We start from the raw sequence: 21,409 nt of genomic DNA on the forward strand, positions 1-21,409 counted from the left end.
TTCCTGGGTTTGCCATATGGATATTATAAGTTATATAGTACAAATAAAGGGAGAAGCAAATTTTTAGCTTCGAATCAGCACTAATACTTCGGCCTTGGGTTGAGTTTAGGCAAATATGGCTTGATTTAGATGGTGGTTGAGTTAAATGAGGATTGAGTTAAACGGGGGTTGAGTTAAACGCGGGCTGAGTTAAAAGAGGCCCAGTTGAACGAGAATTCTGTTAAATGGGCTATAACCGCACGGAGGTCGATTTTCACGGAGGTTCAGTTAAACGGGGGTTCTGTTGCACTAGAGTTCATTTACATGGGTAAAATTGTACGGGGTTAAGTTATACAAGGGTTCAATGATACGAACATTGACCTTTTCTTTTTTTAAACACGACCTTGACTTTGAGTTTTTTTCAGCAATCTAACAAATTATTAGGCTTGAGGTAAAGAATAAATAAGAGTCTGACCTATCAGGATAAACATATTTCTTACCTATATAAGGTTCTTCACGGAACGGAAAATAGTCTTCATTCCTTTTTGCTGGAACTTCTAATATATCCCATTCAACGGACAGATAAAATTCTGACAAGTCAGATTCTTCCTGCATTAGACGTAAATCCACCTGCAATTATTTGTAACAATGCTGATTAAAGGATATAACATGAGCCCAAAGTTTGCTTGGCCAAGACATAGGTGCGAAGCACTTAGGAAGTCTCTCCGCAGGAGTACTTTGTCAACAAAACTCGTATGGTCTATTGGTCAAATAGTTCTTGATAACTAGCTTATGAGTAAAGTGATGCCAAGACCGAGAACAGCCGAAATTCTAACACAGACTTTAGTAAAAACTAGCTTACCCGTCACGCCATGCTGCGATCTCAAAATAAAGGAAATTCAAGTCAAATTCCCCCTAAGAAATTCTTCTGCGGAAAACTACCCCTCCGTGAAAGCCCCCTACAAAATTTTTCCGCGTGGAAAATCCCCCAGATTAAGGCCGATCGTATTTTTCCATGTACACGTATTTGAAAAATGTCCCCCGAAAAATGTCCTCCGCCAACAATTCTCCACCCACGGGAAATTCCAAACAATGCAGTTTCCCCCTCCCCTAACCCGTAGAAACCCTTACCGTACAAAATTCACACCTGAACTCCCGCCCACAAAAAATTCGCCCCTGGAAAAATTCCTTCATTAGAAAGTCTAGTAAACAAATCAAAAACACGATGATGCACATCGATAAACACGAGCATCGATTTTTTTTTAACATCATACTTTCCACAGTAAAGCTAATCCCAGACTGCACAAGGTTCTCCTTTATCCTAAATTTATATATACTACCTATGTAATTTATTTTGATTACATACGCAGAGTCACAAAAAGACATGCAAATAAAATTTATTTCAAAATGGAAAATTCCACCCACCCACACATGAAATTCACCCCCCAGAAAATTCTCCCTCCCCACTCAACCCCCCCCCCCAAAAAAAAAGTGTAAATTTTGCGCACATGTAAAATAGTGACAATAATAATTTTTGAATTTGAAAAGTATTTGGATACTTAGGTTGAATAACAAATAAATAAAAGGTTCGAATAACAAATTCAGATAATTTATTAAAAAAGAAATTTTTGTAATTTTATAAGTGTGTTAGATGACAGAAATCATAATTAACTAACCTGCCAATTGAATGCCTAATAAATGTGAATAATGTGACCGGAAGGGACTGTCTAGTATTTGTGTTGAGAGTTTTGCCCTATCGCGAGTAGAATGTATCTATGGAATTCCATGGATGCCCTAGGAAAACATTTCCATGGATGCTCTACACCTTTTCAAAGAGGGTGAGTATCCTCTCACATGGTCTTCCATTTTGCTGGGACGTACAGGAATTCCCATGCTATTTGCTGGGACGTATACATCTTTTCAAAGAGAGTGAGTATCCTCTCACAAGGCCCTTCATTTTGCTGGGACGTATAGGAATTCCCATACTTTTGCTGGGACCTCTACACCTTTTCAAAGAGAGTGAGTATCCTCTCACACATATGTTCCCTTGGTACCTTTCCAAACAGAGTGATAAAAAAACACGTCTTTAGCAACTTCGTTATATATATATATATATATATATATATATATATATATATATATATATATATATATATATATATATATATATATATATATATATATATATATATATATATATATATATATATATATATATATATATATATATATATATATATATATATATATATATATATATATATATATAGATATATATATATATATATATATATAGATATATATATATATATATAGAGAGATATATATATATATATATATATATATATATATATATATATATATATATATATATATATATATATATATATATATATATATATATATATATATATATATATATATATATATATATATATATATATATATATATTCTCTATTGCTATTCTAGGAGTTTATGTTTCTTTCCAAACAAAGTGATAAAAAAAAACACAGTAATTAGCAATATATATATATATATATATAAAAAACAAAAAAAAAAAAATATAATAATACACATATATACATATATATATATATATATATATATATATATATATATATATATATATATATATATATATATATATATATATATATATATATATATATATATATATATATATATATATATATATATATATATATATATATTCTTCTATCTCTTCTTTCTTTATATATATATATATATATATATATATATATATATATATGTGTTCTGTCTCTGTGTCTCTCTGTCTGTCTGTATATATATATATATATATATATATATATATATATATATATATATATATATATATATATATATATATTTTTTTTTAATTTTTTTTTTTTTTTTTTTTTTTTTTTATTTTTTTTTTTTTTTTTTTTTTTTTTATATATATATATATATATATATATATATATATATATATATATATATATATATATATATATATATATATATATATATATATATATATATATATATATATATATATATATATATATATATATATATATATTCCTTCCTATACTATTCTAGGAGTTTATGTTCCTTTCCAAACAAAGTGATAAAAAAACACGTCTTTAGCAACTTCGTTCATCATGATAGTGTATAAAGTTTCAATTGCATATGGAATTACACAAGAATATACAGTGCAGTTCGACGTGCACATTGCAAAGAGCGATCAAAAATTTTATATTATATACCTATAAAGTGAACAAACACGTTTTGGAACTATGGTTGAGACTATATAACGCAGCCAGATGGGTTTTTGAAGCACATTCATCATAGCGTGTTTTTTTTTTTTTGGCAATTGACATTTTTTTCTGATAACAAGTACTACCATTCATTGCGATCGTAGCTCTATGTTGGCTGGTTTTATATACTTCAGCTTGTCTATTCATTTGTGTTAAATAAAAATCTTGAATCTGGAAAATGAAAAAATAAGTATTTAAACAAAATGTGCGATGCTGCTAATTAAAGAATAGTAGGCTAAACTCAGAATTGTTTGATTGACATATACTGTTAAATCACTTTACGTAAAAACTAACTTTATTTGCAAAAAGGAATAAGGGATTCGCGAATTGGACTGTACGAACGGTCTTATTTGAATAATAGGGAAAAAAACAGAGCTAGATAACATTTGCGAATTGGATCATATGAGGGTGGAGAAAAAAAGGGTTAAACCGATTAGCAGTTAAGGTAACTTCGAAGAGCATGTTAACACATAGCTTGTTTATTATAAATTTGGAACAATATCAATCTATGGAAATTATTAACGACGATAAAATAGTCTTATGACTTGACCTAGCTTTACTTCTTCGATGTGTTCTGTATAATACACAAGTGGTGTTTGAACAGGGTTGTCAATTTAAAATAGAGGTTAACGTTATAGTAAACTAAAAAGTTGATACTAAGAGAGATGTAGATGGCAAAAAAAGAATTTTAATAATGGATAGCTTTACTTCTTCGATGTGTTCAGTATAATACACAAGTGGCTTTTGAACAGTGTTGTCAGTTTAAAATAGACTCTAACGTTATAGTATACTAAAAAGTTGATACTAAGAGAGATGTAGAAGGCAAGAAAAGAATTTTAATGCTGAAATTCACAACAAACCTTAAAAATCCTTGCAAATCAAGTAGTAAGGTGTATGTGAGCACGAACCGTCAAGGATCATAAGCACCAACGACCCTAACCACCAGAGACCTCAACCCCCAAAGGTCCCCTATCCCCAAACTCGAAGGGCTCACCCCCCCCCCCTCCAACTTTTTGGCCCCCTCCCCCCATTTTTTTTTAATTTTTTTTTGATTTTTTTTTTTAATTTTTTTTTATTTCATTTTTTAACATGATATATTTTTGTCAACTTTTTTTTACATGTCTTCGAATGAGATGAAACACTTAAAAATAAAAAAAATCACATTTAATATTCAATAAATTCAAAATGAGAATGATATAGAAATGTTAGTTGCAACTTTTACTATTAGAAAAATATTGTTTGTAGTAGCACTTTTTTTTTATTGGACTAAATTTTTTTTTGGACTTCGAAATTATTCAACTTTTTTTTTTCACGTATCTTAAAATGACATGAAATATGCTTATGGCTCTAATAATTGTAGTCTAAGCTTGCTCAGAGACACGGTGCGGCTTTCCCAATGGTGCTCTATGTCCGTTTATCGACAATACCTGGTTTATTCGATGTATTAAATCAGTATTTTGTACACAGTGGAACAATAAACACAACGCATATCTCTAAGAAGTGAAGAGGAAGCATTTTAAGAAAGTATGTTCACATGATGGTGTTATTGTAGCGTTGATAGCTGACAAGGAGAAGTATTTAAACTATGAAATAAGTACAAGTGGTAGCACCATCAGAAACGTATGCTTGCATTGTCATGAGAGTAAGGAATTAAATGTCTTTGGACTACCAAAAAAATTCAACTCTTATGATGGTGGATATGCGAGATTGAGATCTCCGGAGATGATTGCACTCAAAGAGAATGCCAACATAAAAATAATAGTCCATGAAGAGGGGCATCTTTTTGCTAGTGCTTGTGATAACGTGTTGCCCAGTGTTAAACCATATCGTCAGCTTTCGGGTATTAGCATTCAAATGAAAGCAAAGACGAAAAGAAAGGCCTACTTTTCTACTAATATCATAAGCCATATCTTGTCTACGTACCGGAACTTTTACCTGTGTAAAAATAGTGTGATAATAGACAGTGAATTTGCCAGAAAAATAAAAAGCGTATTGGGAGAAAATATCACTAAGGAATATAAAGATGAATCGATGAAAAACAAAGTACCAGCAAACTTTACTACCATTGATCAAACATTCAATGAACCAAATAATACCAAAGACAAAAAGTATATTGAGCCTGTCAATGACACGCCTGTAAAAATTGTGTATGACTCAAAATGGAATAATGATTATTCTACTGACTACGAACTAAGAGAAGACAACATCTATAGTATCAAGAGAGAACATGGTGAACCATTTTATGGAACAGATTCAAAATGTCCAAAGTTGTTCATTGATATTAATAATGTATAATGTTAATATATTTTTTGTATTAATATTCTACATGACATTAATACATTAAAAATATGTTATGCATTACAATGTTATGTGTTCATTATTTTTAGAGTAAGCCAGCATATCAAACGTTTAGAATGTCTGTTAAAACATCGCAAATGTAAGATAAGGAATTTGCATACCTCATTTTTCGGATAGATAGGTTAACATAGAGAATGAATAAATTCTCTATCAAGATCTATTGACAGATACTTGGGATAGCTTTGACGAAATCTAAGTATCAGAGTGAATAAATTTTTTATCAATGTCTTTTGACGTTTGATAACACTGACATAATTTAAGTATCAAATTGAACAAATTCTTTATTAAAATTCTTTATCGATAACATTTGTCGGGTACGAAAGATAACATTGACAAAATCTATCTATTAGAATGAATAAATTCTTTATCATCATCCGTTGTCGGGTTTGTCATTATGAAAAAATTGTAAGTAAGTAACAAACTCTTTCTTGAATTCACCTCTTGCATATACAATACAGAAATTAAAAAAAAAATTTTAATTTCCAGACTTCATTTGCATGCAATAGATACCGAGAGTTCTATGACTCCTCCCCGCAATGCACTCCAAGGGTCTTTTGATTCCTCACAACAATTAATTTAAATGGTTTGGGAAATCATCCCCTTAGCACAAACTATGTGCAACCTTGAATAAAGGCTTAACAGTATTATGAAGTTCTTCTCCACGTGAAGGCAACATTAATCGCTTCAAATATGATAGGACTGTATGCCACAGAATTTATTGGTTTAAAAAAATCATCTTTTAGTGTTATATTTTAATATGCATTTTTATTATAGTCTATGGAACTCGAAGAAATTGACTGTTATCATTGGATGGTGAACTATAATATGTTTGAGTATGATAAAAGCTTGTGGAGTACTACATTACGTTATATAAACAGACTGGGATTCTACGATAGAGTGATTACACCACTTAATAATAGTGGTCAGGAACTGAGAAATGTTCAGAAGGAAGTCAGTGAAATTTGCAGCTTTTTTGGGTTTGAAGTACTCTATGTAAACGGTAATGTACCTACAGATAAAGTTTTAATTCAAAAGTGTGACCCTAGGATTCCACTTTTCAATCTAGAACAATTTAAGTGTCCTAAATTTGAAGGGGCTTATCACCGTCCTGAAGACGAGGTTAGGTTCTTCGCGCAGTGTATACCTAAGGACATACCTGATCGTGATAAATGCATGAGACACGGTGAACTTTAAGTACTATTTTTATGTAAATATGTGTTTTCTCAAAAATCTATTAATGTGTTTAAGCAATAAATATCTTTAAGTTTAACCCGTCTTTATTCTTTAGAATAGTTCTTTTCATTTCATTAAATTATGACGAAATTGAAAGTAAGTAACAATTTCTTTCTTGAACTCACCACTTGGATACACAATGCAGAGGTTCCATTCAAGAAATTATGAAAAAATTGTAAGTAAGTAGCTAATTTTTTCTTGAATCCCACAGGCATTGAGATAAGCAAACATCCGCCCAGGCACCTAAGCAAGGAGAGTGAGAGTGACAAAAAACACATATAAATATATAGATTCAGAAATACAAAGCAACAATCACAGGCATTGAGATAGGCAAACAACCGCCCAGACACATAAGCAGAGGACGTGAAAGAGACAAAAACACATATAAATATATAGATTCTGACATACAAACCGACAAAGACATTCACTGAGATAAGCAAACACCCACCCAGACACATAGGCCCAGAGAGTGAGTGAGACAAAAACACATATAAATAAATGGATTCAGGCATACAAACCGACAGACACAGGCATTGAGATAGGCAAACACCCACCCAAACACATAAGCAGAGGAAGTGAGAAAGACAAAAAACACATATAAATGTAAGGATTAACACATACAAAGCAACAATCACAGGCATTGATATAGGCAAACATCCGCCCAGACATATAGGCAAGGAGAGCGAGAATGACAAAAACACATATAAATATATAGATTCAGACGTACAAAGGAACAATAACAGGCATTGAGATAGGCAAACACCCGCCCAGACACATAAGCAGAGGAAGTTGAGATAAGCAAACATCCGCCCAGACACATAGGCAAGGAGAGTGAGAGAGACAAAAACACATATAAATATATGGTTTCAGGCATACAAACCGACAGACACAGGCACTGAGGTAAGCAAACACCCGACCAGACACATAAGCAGAGGAAGTGAGAGAGACAAAACAGACATATAAATCTAAGGATTCTGACATGCAAAGCAACAATCACAGGCATTGACATAGGCAAACATCCGCCCAGGACACATAGGCAAGGAGAGCGATGTGACAAACACACATATAAATATATAGATTCAGACGTACAAAGGAACAATCACAGGCATTGAGATAGGCAAACACCCACCTAGACACATAAGCAGAGGAAGTGAAAGAGACAAAAACAAATATAAATATACAGATTCTGACATACAAATCGACAATGAAAGTCACTGAGATAAGCCAACATCCGCCGAGACACATAAGCAAGGAGAGTGAGAGAGACAAAAACACATGCAAATATATTGATCCATGCATACAAACCAACAGAGACAGGCATTGAGATAGGCAAACACCCGCCCAGACACATAAGCAGAGGAGTTTGGGAGAGATAAAAACACATATAAATATATGGATTCTGACATACAAACCGACAAAGACAGGCAGTGAGATAGGCAAACACCCGCCCAGACACATAAGCAGAGGAAGTGAGAGAATAAAAAAACACATATAAATGTAAGGATTCTGACATAAAAACTAACAAAGACAGGCACTGAGATAAGCAAACACCGGCCCAGATCCATAGGTCCAGAGAGTGAGAGAGACAAAAACATATGCAAATATATAGATTCAGACATACAAACCAACAATGACAGGCACTGAGATAGGCAAACACCTGCCCAGGCATATAGGCAAAGAGAGTGAGAGAGTCAAAAACACATAAATATATAGATTATGACATACAAACCGACAAAGACTGGCACTGGGAGAAGCAAACATCCAACCTGACACATAGGCAAAGAGAGTGGGAGAGATAAAAACACACACAAATATATTGATTCAACCATACAAACTAACGATGACAGCCATTGAGATATGACTATGCACTATTTCGTTGAATTTAGGTTAGATCAATTATAGATGGCAGCACAGATGATACATAGATGACCTATGTGTCTGGGCGGGTGTTTGCTTATCTCAGTACCTGTCTTTGTTAGTTTGTATGTCAGAATCCTTACATTTATATGTGTTTTTTGACTCTCTCACTTCCTCTGCTTATGTGTCTGGGCGGGTGTTTGCCTATTTCACTGCCTGTCTTTGTCGGTTTGTATGTCAGAATCCATATATTTATATGTGTTTTTATCTCTCCCACTCTCCTCTGCTTATTTGTCTGGGCGGGTGTTTGCCAATCTCAATGCCTGTTTCTGTCGGTTTGTATGCATAAATCAATATATTTGCATGCGTTTTTGTCTCTCTCACTCTCCTTGCTTATGTGTCTGGGCAGATGTTTGCTTATCTCAGTGACCGTCTTTGTCGATTTGTATGTCAGAATCTATATATTTATATTTGTTTTTGTCTCTTTCACTTCCTCTGCTTATGTGTCTGGATGGGTGTTTGCCTATCTCAATGCCTGTGATTGTTCCTTTGTACGTCTGAATCTATATGTTTATATGTGTTTTTGTCACTCTCGCTCTCCTTGCCTCTGTGTCTGGGCGGATGTTTGCCTATGTCAATGCCTGTGATTTTTGCTTTGTATGTCAGAATCCTTGCATTTATATGTGTTTTTTGTCTCTCTCACTTCTTCCGCTTATGTGTCTGGTCGGGTGTTTGCTTATCTCAGTGCCTGTGTCTGTCGGTTTGTAGGCCTGAAACCATATATTTATATGTGTTTTTGTCTCTCTCACTCTCCTCGCCTATGTGTCTGGGCGGATGTTTGCCTATCTCAATGCCTGTTTTTGTCAGTTTGTATGTTAGAATCCTTACATTTCTATGTGTTTTTGTCTCCATCACTTACTCTGCTTATGTGTATGGGCGGGTGTTTGCCTATCTCAATGCCTGTGATTGTTCCTTTGTATGTCTGAATCTATATATTTATATGTGTTTTTGTCACTCTCTCTCCTTGCCTATGTGCCTGGGCGGATGTTTGCCTATCTCAATGCCTGTGATTGTTGCTTTGTATGTCAAAATCCTTACATTTATATGTGTTTTGGTCACTCTCACTCTCCTTGCCTATGTGTCTGGGTGGATGTTTGATTATCTCAATGCCTGTGTCTGTCGGTTTGTATGCCTGAATCCATATATTTATATGTGTTTTTGTCTCACTCACTCTCTGGGCCTATGTGTCTGGGTGGGTGTTTACTTATCTCAGTGAATGTCTTCGTCGGTTTTTATGTCAGAATCCATATATTTATATTTGTCTTTGTCTCTTTCACTTCCTCTGCTTATGTGTCTGGGCGGGTGTTTGCCTATCCCAATACCTATCTCTGTCGGTTTGTATGCCTGAATCCATATATTTATATGCGTTTTTGTCTCTCTCACTCTCTTTGCCTATCTCAATGCTTGTCTCTGTCGGTTTGTATGCCAAATCAATATATTTGCATGTGTTTTGTCTCTCTCACTGCCACTGCTTATGCGTCCGGACGAATGTTTGCTTATCTAAGTGACTGTCGTTGTCGATTTGTATGTCAGAATCCATATATTTGCGTTTATTTTTTTCTCTGTCGCTCTCCTTGCTTATGTGTCTGGGCGGATGTTTGCCTATCTCAATGCTTGTGATTGTTGCTTTGTATGTCAGAATCCTTACATTTATATGTGTTTTTGTCACCCTCACTCTCCTTGCCTGTGTGTCTGGGTGGGTGTTTGCTTATCTCAATGCCTGTGTCTGTCGGTTTGTATGTTAGAATCTATACATTTATATGTGTTTTTGTCTCTTTCACTTCCTCTGCTTTTGTGTCTGGGTGGGTGTTTGCTTATCTCAATGCCTGTGATTGTTGCTTTGTATTTCTGAATCTATATATTTATATGTGTTTTCTGTCACTCTCACTCTCCTTGCTTATGTGCTCGGGCGTATGTTTGCCTATCTCAATGCCTGTGGGATTCAAGAAAGAATTTGCTACTTACTTACAATTTTTTAAAATTTCTTGAATGGAATCTCTGCATTGTGTATCCAAGTGGTGAGTTCAAGAAAGAAATTGTTACTTACTTACAATTTCTTCATAATTTAATGAAACGAACAGTACTATTCTAAAGAATAAAGACGGGTTAAGCTTAAAGATATTTATTGCTTAAACACATTAATAGATTTTTTAAAAAAAAACACATATTTACATAAAAATAGTACTTAAAGTTCACCGTGTCTCATGCATTTATCACGATTAGGTATGTCCTAGCGTATCCACTGCACGAAGAACCTAACCTCGTCTTCAGGACGGTGATAAGCCCCTTCAAATTTAGGACACTCAAATTCTTCTAGATTGAAAAGTGGAACCCTAGGGTCACACTTTTGAATTAAAACTTTATCTTCAGGTACATTACCGTTTAAATAGAGTGCTTCAACCACAAAAAAGCTGCAAATTTCACTGACTTCCTCCTGAACATTTCTCAGTTCCTGACCACTATTATTAAGTGGTGTAATCACTCTATCGTAGAATCCCAGTCTGTTTATATAACGTAATGTAGTACTCCACAAGCTTTTATCATACTCAAACATATTATAGTTCACCATCCAATGGTAACAGTCAATTTCTTTTCAAGTTCCATAGACAATAATAAAAATGCACATTCAAATATAACACCACAAGATGATTTTTTTAAACCGATAAATTCTGTGTCATACAGTCCTATCATCTTGGAAGCTATTAATGTAGTTGTTACGTAGAAATGTACTTCATCACGCTTTTATACCTTCGCTCAAGGTTGAATGGAGTTTTTGATAGGGGGATGAGTCCTAAAACCATTTGAATTCATTGTGGAGAGGAGTCATAAAACCCTTAGAGTGCATTGTAGGGAGAACTCATAGAACTCTCGGTATCTGTTGCATACAAATGAAGTCTGGAAATTACAATTATTTTTTTTTATAATTTCTGTATTGTGTATCCAAGAGGTGAATTCAAGAAAGAGTTTGTTACTTACTTACAATTTTTTCATAATGACAAATCCGACAACGGCTGATGATAAAGAATTTATTCATTCTAATAGATACATTTTGTCAATGTTATCTTTCGTACCCGACAAATGATATTGATAAAGAATTTTAATAAAGAATTTGTTCAATTTGATACTTAAATTATGTCAGTGTTATCAAACGTATCTGTCAAAAGACATTGATAAAGAATTTATTCACTCTGATACTTAGATTCCGTCAAAGCTATCCCAAATATCTGTCAATAGATGTTGATAGAGAGTTTATTCATTCTCTATGTTAACCTATCTATTCGACATATGAGGTATGCAAATTCCTTTTCTTACATCTCCGATGTTTTAATAGACATTCTAAACGTTTGATATGCTGGATTACTCTAAAAATAGTGAACACATAACAATGTAATGCATAACATATTTTTAATGAAATAATGTCATATAGAATATTAATACAAAAAATATATTATTATTATACATTACTAATATCAATGACAACTTTGGACATTTTGAATCTGTTCCATAAAATGGTTCACCATGTTCTCTGTTGATACTATAGCTGTTGTCTTCTCTTAGTTCGTAATGCGTAGAATAATCATTATTCCATTTTGAGTCATACACAATTTTAACAGGCGCGTCATCGACAGGCTCAATATACTTTTCGTCTTTGGTATTATTTGGTTCATTGTCTGTTTGATCAATGGCAATAACGTTTGCTGGTACTTTGTTTTTAATCGATTCATCTTTATATTCCTTAGTAATATTTTCTGCCAATGCCCTTTTTATTTTTCTGGCAACTTCACTGTCTATTATCACACTCTTTTTACACAGGTAACAGTTCCGGCACGTAGACAAGATATGGTTTATGATATTAGTAGAAGAGTATGCCTTTCTTTTCGTCTTTGCTTTCATTTGAATGCTGATACCCGAAAACTGACGATATGGTTTAACACTGGGTAACATCTTACCACAAGCACTAGCAAGAAGACGCCCCTCTTCATCAACTATTATTTTTATGTTGGCATTCTCTTTGAGTGCAATCATCTCCAGAGATCTCAATCTCGCATATCCACCATCATAAGATTTGAATTTTTTGGCACTCCAAAGAAATTTAATTCCTTACTGTCATGACAATGCACGCATACGTTTACAACTGTGCTACCACTTGTACTTTTTTCATAGTTTAAATACTTCTCCTTGAAGTATTTAAATACTCAGCATAGTTTAAATACTCAGCATTCAATGCTACAATAACACTATCATGTGAACATACTTTCTTAAAATGCTCCATCTTCACTTTTTAGAGATATGCGTTGTGTTTATTGTTCCACTGTGTAAAAAATACTGATTTAATACATCCAATAAAATAGGTAGTGTCAATAAACGGACATAGAGTACCATTGGGAAAGCCGCATCGTGTCTCTAAGCAAGCATAGAGTACAATTGCTAGAGCCATAAGCATATTTCATGTCATTTTAAGATACTCGAAAAAAAAAGTTGAATAATTTCGAAGTTCAAAAAAAAAATTAGTCCAATAGAAAAAAAGTGCTACTACAGACAATATTTTTCTAATAGTAAAAGTTGCGACTATTATTTCCATATCATTCTCATTTTGAATTTGGAAAATATTAAAAGTGATTTTTATTTTATTTTTAAGTATGTTTCATCTCATTCAGACATGTAAAAAAAAAGTTGAAAAAAATACATCATGTTAAAAAAAATAATATGGAAAGTTAAAAAAAAATTCAAAAAAAAAATTCGAAAAAAAATGGGGGGAGGGGGCCAAGAAGTTGGAGGGGGGTGCGCCTTTCGAGTTTGGGGATAGGGGACCTTTGGGGGTTGAGGTCTCTGGTGGTTAGGGTCGTTGATGCTTATGATCCTTGACGGTTCGTACTCAAATACACCTTACTACTTGATTGGCAAGGATTTCTAAGGTTTGTTCTGAATTTCATTATTAAAAATCTTTTCTTGCCATCTAAATCTCTCTTAGTATCAACTTTTTAGTATACTATAACGCTAGACTCTATTTTAAACTTACAACACTGTTCAAACGCCACTTGTGTATTATACAGAACACATCGAAGATAGTAAAGCTATCCATTATTAAAATTCTTTTCTTGCCATCTGCATCTCTCTTAGTATCTACTTTTTAGTACACTATAACGCTAAAATCTATTTTAAATTGACAACACTGTTCAAACACCACTTGTGTATTATACAGAACACATCGAAGAAGTAAAGCTAGGTCAAGTCATAAGACCATTTTATCATCCTTAACCATTTCCATAGATTGATATTGTTCCAATTTTATAATAAATAAGCTATGAGTTAACATGCTCTTCGAGTTTACCTTAACTGCTAATCGGTTTAACCCTTTTTTTCTCCACCTTCATATGATCCAATTCGCAAATTTCATCTAGCTCTGTTTTTTTTCCCTATTATTCAAATAAGATCGTTCCTACAGTCCAATTTGCGAATCCCTTATCCCTTTTTGCAAATACAGATAGCTTTTTACATAAAGTGATTTAACAGCATATGTCAATCAAACAATTCTGAGTGTAGCCTACTATTATTTAATTAGCAGCATCGTAAATTTTGTTTAAATACCTATTTTTTCATTTTCCAGATGCAAGATTTTTATTTATCACAAATTAATAGACAAGCTGAAGTATATAAAACGAGCCAACATAGAGTTACGATCGCAATGAATGGTACTTGTTATCAGAAAAAATGTCAATTGCCAAAGAAAATAAAAAAAATAAAACACGCTATGATGAATATGCTTCAAAAACCCATCTGGCTGCGTTATATAATCTCAACCATAGTTCCAAAACGTGTTTGTTCACTTTATAGGTATATAATATAAAAGTTTTGATTGCTTTTTGCAGTGTGCACGTCGAACTGCACTGTATATTCTTGTGTAATTCCATATGCAATTGAAACCTTATACACTATCATGATGAACGAAGTTGCTAAAGACGTGTTTTTTTATCACTTTGTTTGGAAAGGAACATAAACTCCTAGAATAGCATAGGAAGGAATATATATATATATATATATATATATATATATATATATATATATATATATATATATATATATATATATATATATATATATATATATATATATATATATATATATATATATATATATATATATATATATATATATATATATATATATATATATATATATATATATATATATATATATATATATATATATATATATATATATATATATATATATATATATATATATATATATATATATATATATATATATAGAAAGCTTTGTTCCCGGAATGCGGACGGAAGAGTGGCACACAATATGGCGATCTGCGATATATATATCACATATACACACATATATATATATATATATATATATATATATATATATATATATATATATATATATATATATATATATATATATATATATATATATATATATATATATATATATATATATATATATATATATATATATATATATATATATATATATATATATATATATATATATATATATATATATATATATATATATATATATATATATATATATATATATATATATATATATATATATATATATATATATATATATATATATATATACAGGACGCTGCTTTTTGCAGATTTTGCGTTCTGTTCTCGTCAGAGACAGCTGGCAAAGGCTGCCACCAGCGCTTGGGGAACCTAGTCACCAAACCATTCAGGAACTGGAAGGATGCGATAGAGTGCTTCACAGCTCACCAACAAGCACAGTTTCATAGAAACTGCATCGTATCGGCTGAAAACTTCATTTCTATCTCGGAGAAAAGGCAGGACAATATCGTGCACCAACTAGACGCGGCGATGAAATCGCAGGTTCAGGAAAATCGCCAGAAGTTGCGACAAATTGTTGAGACGGTGATATTTTGTGGGCGGCAACAGCTTGCCCTTCGTGGTATCAACGATTCCGGCCCCATTTCGGTCTCGGATCCAGAACCTTCTCACAATGATGGCAACTTCCGAGCACTACTGCGGCTGAGGGCGAGACACGGTGACGATGTTCTGAAGAACCACCTTCTTTCTGCGGCCGGAAATGCCACATATCTTTCTCCCATCATCAAGAATGGTATTATCGCCGCATCCGGGGAGCTTCTTTCAGCAGTCTATTGTGGAAAGAGTAAACGCAAGTCCATGCTTTTTGGTGCTTGTCGATGAAACGGCGGACGTTTCGAATACCGAGCAGCTGTCTGTTTGCGTCTGCTACACTTTCAAAGGGAACTTGCATGAGGACTTCCTTGGTTTTACCCCAGTTTCTGATTTGACTGGGCAAGGTCTGGCTTCATCAATCCTGCAATTTCTCGAAAGCCTTGGTCTTAATCTGAACAAGATGGTTGGTCAGGGATATGACGGTGCAGCAGCGATGAGTGGGCATCTTAGGGTTGTCCAGGCTGTTATACGTGAAAAGTATCCGAAGGCACTTTACGTCCATTGTAGTGCGCACAGTCTCAACTTGGTCAAATCTCTTCTGTATGCTCTATTATGGCGTTTAAGCGTTTCTTTGGTGTCTTGTCGCAAGTTTGCAGTTTTTACCATACTTCCCCACTCAGGACACAGAATTTAAAAGAGAAGATCAACGAAATACTACCGGATTCGAGGAAACATACTTTAACCGGACTATGCAAAACAAGATGGGTGGAGCACCAAGAATTCAGTCGTGCGTTTTCTTGAGCGGTACCGACCAATCCTGCGATCCCTGGAAGCTCTTGAAGAGAACGGACATGCAGAAACTTCTGCAAAAGCGGCGCAGTTGCTGGACACGATGAACCAGTCGCAATTTGTTCTGTGTCTCTATGTGGTCAAAGAGCTTTTCTACCTTACGCTTCCATTGTGCAAGACTCTTCAGTCAGTTGACTGTGATTTGGCAACTGCATTCAGGCGCGTGGAAACTGTCCTTTCAAAAAGAAAGGAAATGCAAAGAAATGCTACTTCTGCTTTCACGTCTATTTTTGACGAAGCTCAGCGTTTTGCCAGCGACATAGGACTGGAGATGACTGTTCCAAGGACGAGAGGTGGCTGGAGTATGCATACAGGCGTTCCAGACCTTCTCAACCACTATAGAACCTCGCTCTTTATTTCTTTCCTGGACCACTTCACTTCCGAGCTGAAACAACGATTTGCGCTTCACCAGAAACTTTCAAATCTGTCAAATCTCAGCGTCCTTTCTCCTGCCAAAACTGTCTCTGTTGATCTGAAGGCATTACACCTGGAATCGTCGGTTAAGTTCCATGATGACATTCTTCCTGAGTAAGACTGGCTGAAACAAGAAATTGAGCTGTGACGCATCAAATAAGAGAATATTTCGGTATCAAAGAGGCCTATTTTCGCTGTGTCTTTATTTCAGGCATGCAACGCTATCTTTTTTCCAAATGTTTCTCTTCTTCTGGCTGTTCTTGCGACGTTACCTGTTAGCACTGCTACTCCGGAAAGAAGTTTCTCAACGCTCAGAAGGCTCAAAACCTGGCTGAGAAATTCAACAGGAGAAGAACTATTGAGTGGCTTAGCCCTCCTTGCAGTCCATAGGGACGTTGACATCTGCCCTGACAAGGTGATCGACATTTTTGCAGGGAAGAAAAATCGTCGCCTGGATTTCGTTTTATAGATATTCGCCCTTACTTTTAGCTAAAAACAAAAACTAAAAAATATATAGACTACTTCTAGCCTACTATTTGGCTTCTTTTTGCGCAAAAAAAAAGCTTGTAGGATTTAACTGTATTTAAAAACTTGTCTTGTTTTTGCGTTAATAAAAAAAAAAAAAAAAAAAAAAAAAAAATTCCCCTTATAGATACGAAAGTATGCCTAGTGGACGCGTCCTCCTTCGCAGGGGGCGGACTAACGGTCTCGAGCTAACGTAATGTTGCTCGTGGATGTTAGACAAAGTCCACGGGAAAATATCGGGTAACCCCCCCCCCCCCCCCCGAACAAAAATCCTGGATACGGCCATGTCACAGCCTATTTAATATATATTAATAAAACTAGTACAAATAAACCAACTAAGTATGTTTCCCTATGCTTTTAGGATTATACAAAACTAGCGCTTTACTGAAAACACAAAAGTCAAGTATAAAAAACAGGATTATTGATTTAAGAATCAAAAGTTAGTATGTATCCTGACAACACTAAACAAATCTATATAGCTTTTCATAGTCTTACACCAGTTGTGACATTAGTAACTTTCAGTATACAATTAAAATTATCTTAAAAACATAAGCTTACAACCAAATATTTTTTAATAACCACGAAGTAATTGAACAGCATACAGAAATATTGGATTGAATTATCAAGCAGCATTTTGTTTTCACTAGCTATAATACCAATAGTGGTTAATATACAGTCTTAAATTGTAAGAAATATGCTTTAGAGTCACTTGAAATGAAGATCAAATATGACATTATATGAACTCTGGAAATCCGATTATTTCTCTCTATTAATTAAAAAAGACTTTCCGAAAAATAATTTTTTCAAAGAAAAGTAAAGGCCATTTTAAACTTAAGCTCAGGAGATACAAATACCTGTTAAAATTCAAACTAAAAACGACCAGAAATTACTCTTAAAGAATAAATGAAACCCGAAACGAACAGAAATTCAATAAACAATCAAAGAAAAAAAGATACAACAAGTAATAATTTAAATGAATAAATAGATCTTAAAGCGAATAATGCTTAGGTTGAATATGAAAATCAAGCTTAAAACGAAAAAAAGTATTTTGCTATTAAAGTATAAATGAAACTTAAAACGAATAGAAATTAAATAAACAATCAATGCGAACAAACATACAATATATATTAATGTAATTGAATAAATAAATCTTAAAACGAGTGAAACTTAAATTGAATATGCAAATCAAGTTTGAATCGAATAAAAATAACTACAAACAAGAGTTTGGGTATCGCCTCACTGCAGAAGCCTAAAACCTACTGCGTCATTGGTGCCTTACTGAAAACTATATGAGTCTTGAACAGTCTTTGAAAGTATAAACAAAATCAAATTAAATATTAGATATATAATTATACTAATTGTTGAAAGATCCATCAGTTCAAGAGTTTTTTTCACTGTAATTTTTATTTTCATTTTCAATGCTGTAAGAACTGGAAAAGAATAAATTTGTAATATACGAGTAATTCGTTTTCAGTGAAGCGCCAATGACGCAGAAGGCTTTAGGTTTTTACAGGTAAAGAAGGGGGGCAGTATCCAAATTTTGTCTGTAGTGAAACTATATTTGTGTTGACCAATCTTGGAAAGAACTAATAAATTAAACTGAATATTTGATGTATAATGATATTAATTGCTGTAAGCTCATCAGTTCAAAATTTTACTGTAATTTTAATATTTATTTTCAATTAAGTACAAAAGAAAACATATATAATATAATTCGTTTTCAGTGAAGCGCCAATGAGGCAGTAGGTTTTAGGTTTCTGCAGTGAGGTGATACCCAAACTCTTGTTTGTAGTTATTTTTATTCGATTCAAACTTGATTTGCATATTCAATTTAAGTTTCAGTCATTTTAAGATTTATTTATTCATTTACATCAATATATATTGTATGTTTGTTCGCATTGATTGTTTGTTTAATTTCTTTTCGTTTTAAGTTTCATTTATACTTTAATAGCAAAATATTTTTTTTCATTTTAAGCTTGATTTTCATATTGTTATCTAAGCATTACTCGCTTTAAGATCTATTTATTCATTTATATTATTACTTGTTGTATGTTTTTTGCTATGATTGTTTATTTAATTTCTGTTCGTTTTGGGTTTCATTTATTCTTTAATAGTAATTTCTGGGCGTTTTGAGTTTGAAGTTTAACAAGTATTTGTTTCTCCTGAGCTTAAGTATAAAATGGCCTTTACTCTTCTTTGAAAAACTTATTTTTCGGAAAGTTTTTTTTTAATTTATTTTTGTTCGTTTTTTATTGCAAAAAGTTTCACGTTTTTATGGCATGGGGGGGGGTTGCTTACTGTCCGATTATTCTTGACTTTGAGAACCGGATCTAGAACTTTAAATTGAAATCGAATGATGCTTTTTTCAAAGTATATACGATTACCTCTTTGATAAAAAAAAACCTTATATATGAACAATAGACAGCTTGCATAACTTGTGGACAGCGATTGACAACAATGAATGGACTGAAAAAATAGCTCCAATAAGGGGGTTTAGACCATTTCACATGCTGACACAAAGGGATCACGACTGTTTGGAATTGACCTTAATAAGATTTTGTGTGTCAAAGCAATTTTGCATCTATCACAGAGTATGTATTTTAACCTTATAATTGGATAATTATAATAGATTTACTATGTGTTCTTCCAAGACAAAACTTTACCTTATTAAAGTCTTTGGGGTGGGGGCGGCGTATTTGGCATAAAGAAGAAACTTTAGCGTAAACAGTAGGAGAGGGGGAGGGTGAGATTGGAGACTCATCCAATACGGGGTGGAACTGCATTTATCACCTCCGTTCCCAGTTTAGGAGATTATACTGACTCATTGGGCTGTAGAATGTTCGTCCGTTTGAGTTGTGGAAGACGTCAAAATACTCAAAAATACTTTATATTATCAGTTATTGCAAGATTAGTTTCATAGATTGTGGAATGGTGAGCCGCCTGGGCCATCATTTGGGTAGGCCTCAACTCATAATATGCAATTTTGATTAATTGTTCCGTGTTATGTGCATATATTATTCTATATATGTTATTTTGAGTTATACTTTTATCGCATTGCGTTCATTTTTAAGCCTTGAGATAAAAACTGAAACCTTAGCGTAGACAGTGGTGGGGGGAAGTCTCCCCCCTCACATGCACAATTGATTAGCCACAGAGAAAGTAATACAAATGAAAATAATTTGTCTTTTGAAAATGTCTTTTTTCAAAAGACACGAACAAAATCGTCTAAAGAAACCCGAAGTGCTATCTTTGGCATTTCCGTTGATTCTTTATTCCCGTTAATTTCAGATGTAAAATTTTGAATATTATCGAGTGGGTTTAGTCGTCCCCTCCCTGAATAATTCACATTTAGAAAATCCACCCCTGGGAAATTCCTCCCCCCTCAAAGAACATTTTCTTTTCCTGCTGATAGTTCCTCCGCTTTAAATTCCACCCAGCAGAAATTTTTTTATTAATTTACATTAATATCAGCACTAAATTTATTTATTAATTTACATTAATATCTATTGTATGTTTGTTTGCATTGATTGTTTGTTTAATGATTGTTTGATTGTTTATATCCCCCCAGGGCATAACTTACAACGCCTACCCCCAAGCCCTGGTGAGCTGTGTCGACACCGAAGTTTTTTGTTATCAGAACTTTGAACTATTTTAACAAAATGTCTATCTCAAAATTTTTATCTGATGCATTTAGGGCGTGGAGGAGGGGGGGGCTAGTCACCCTCCAATCTCTTTTGACTCTTAAAAAGTGAACAAGAACTTTCCATTTTCAGTCAAATGAGCCCTTTCTAAAGTTTATAAGAGCATCCCTTCCATAAGAAATAAGGGGGAAGGATTTGGAGAATCCTTAAGTTACAATCCTTGCCCTGAGGGCTGTGGGAGAGTTGTCATCCTCAAAGACCTAATTTCCAGACCTTAAAACT

General features: G+C 33.5%; 1 protein-coding gene across 1 annotated transcript in view; it reads right to left on the bottom strand.

Moving 5' to 3' along the window:
* LOC148948589 (acetylcholine receptor subunit beta-like 2) overlaps positions 1-21,409 on the bottom strand; it is a 285,188-nt gene that overhangs the window by 143,949 nt on the left and 119,830 nt on the right. Inside the window, 1 exon segment of the mRNA XM_089094973.1 lies at positions 480-609. Within this exon segment, the coding sequence (XP_088951099.1) occupies positions 480-609 (130 nt within the window).

Source organism: Artemia sp. Qi Xiang Cuo, chromosome 9 (assembly GCF_049724085.1).
Source record: "Artemia sp. Qi Xiang Cuo chromosome 9, ASM4972408v1, whole genome shotgun sequence".
Classification (NCBI taxonomy): Eukaryota; Metazoa; Arthropoda; class Branchiopoda; order Anostraca; family Artemiidae; genus Artemia; species Artemia sp. Qi Xiang Cuo.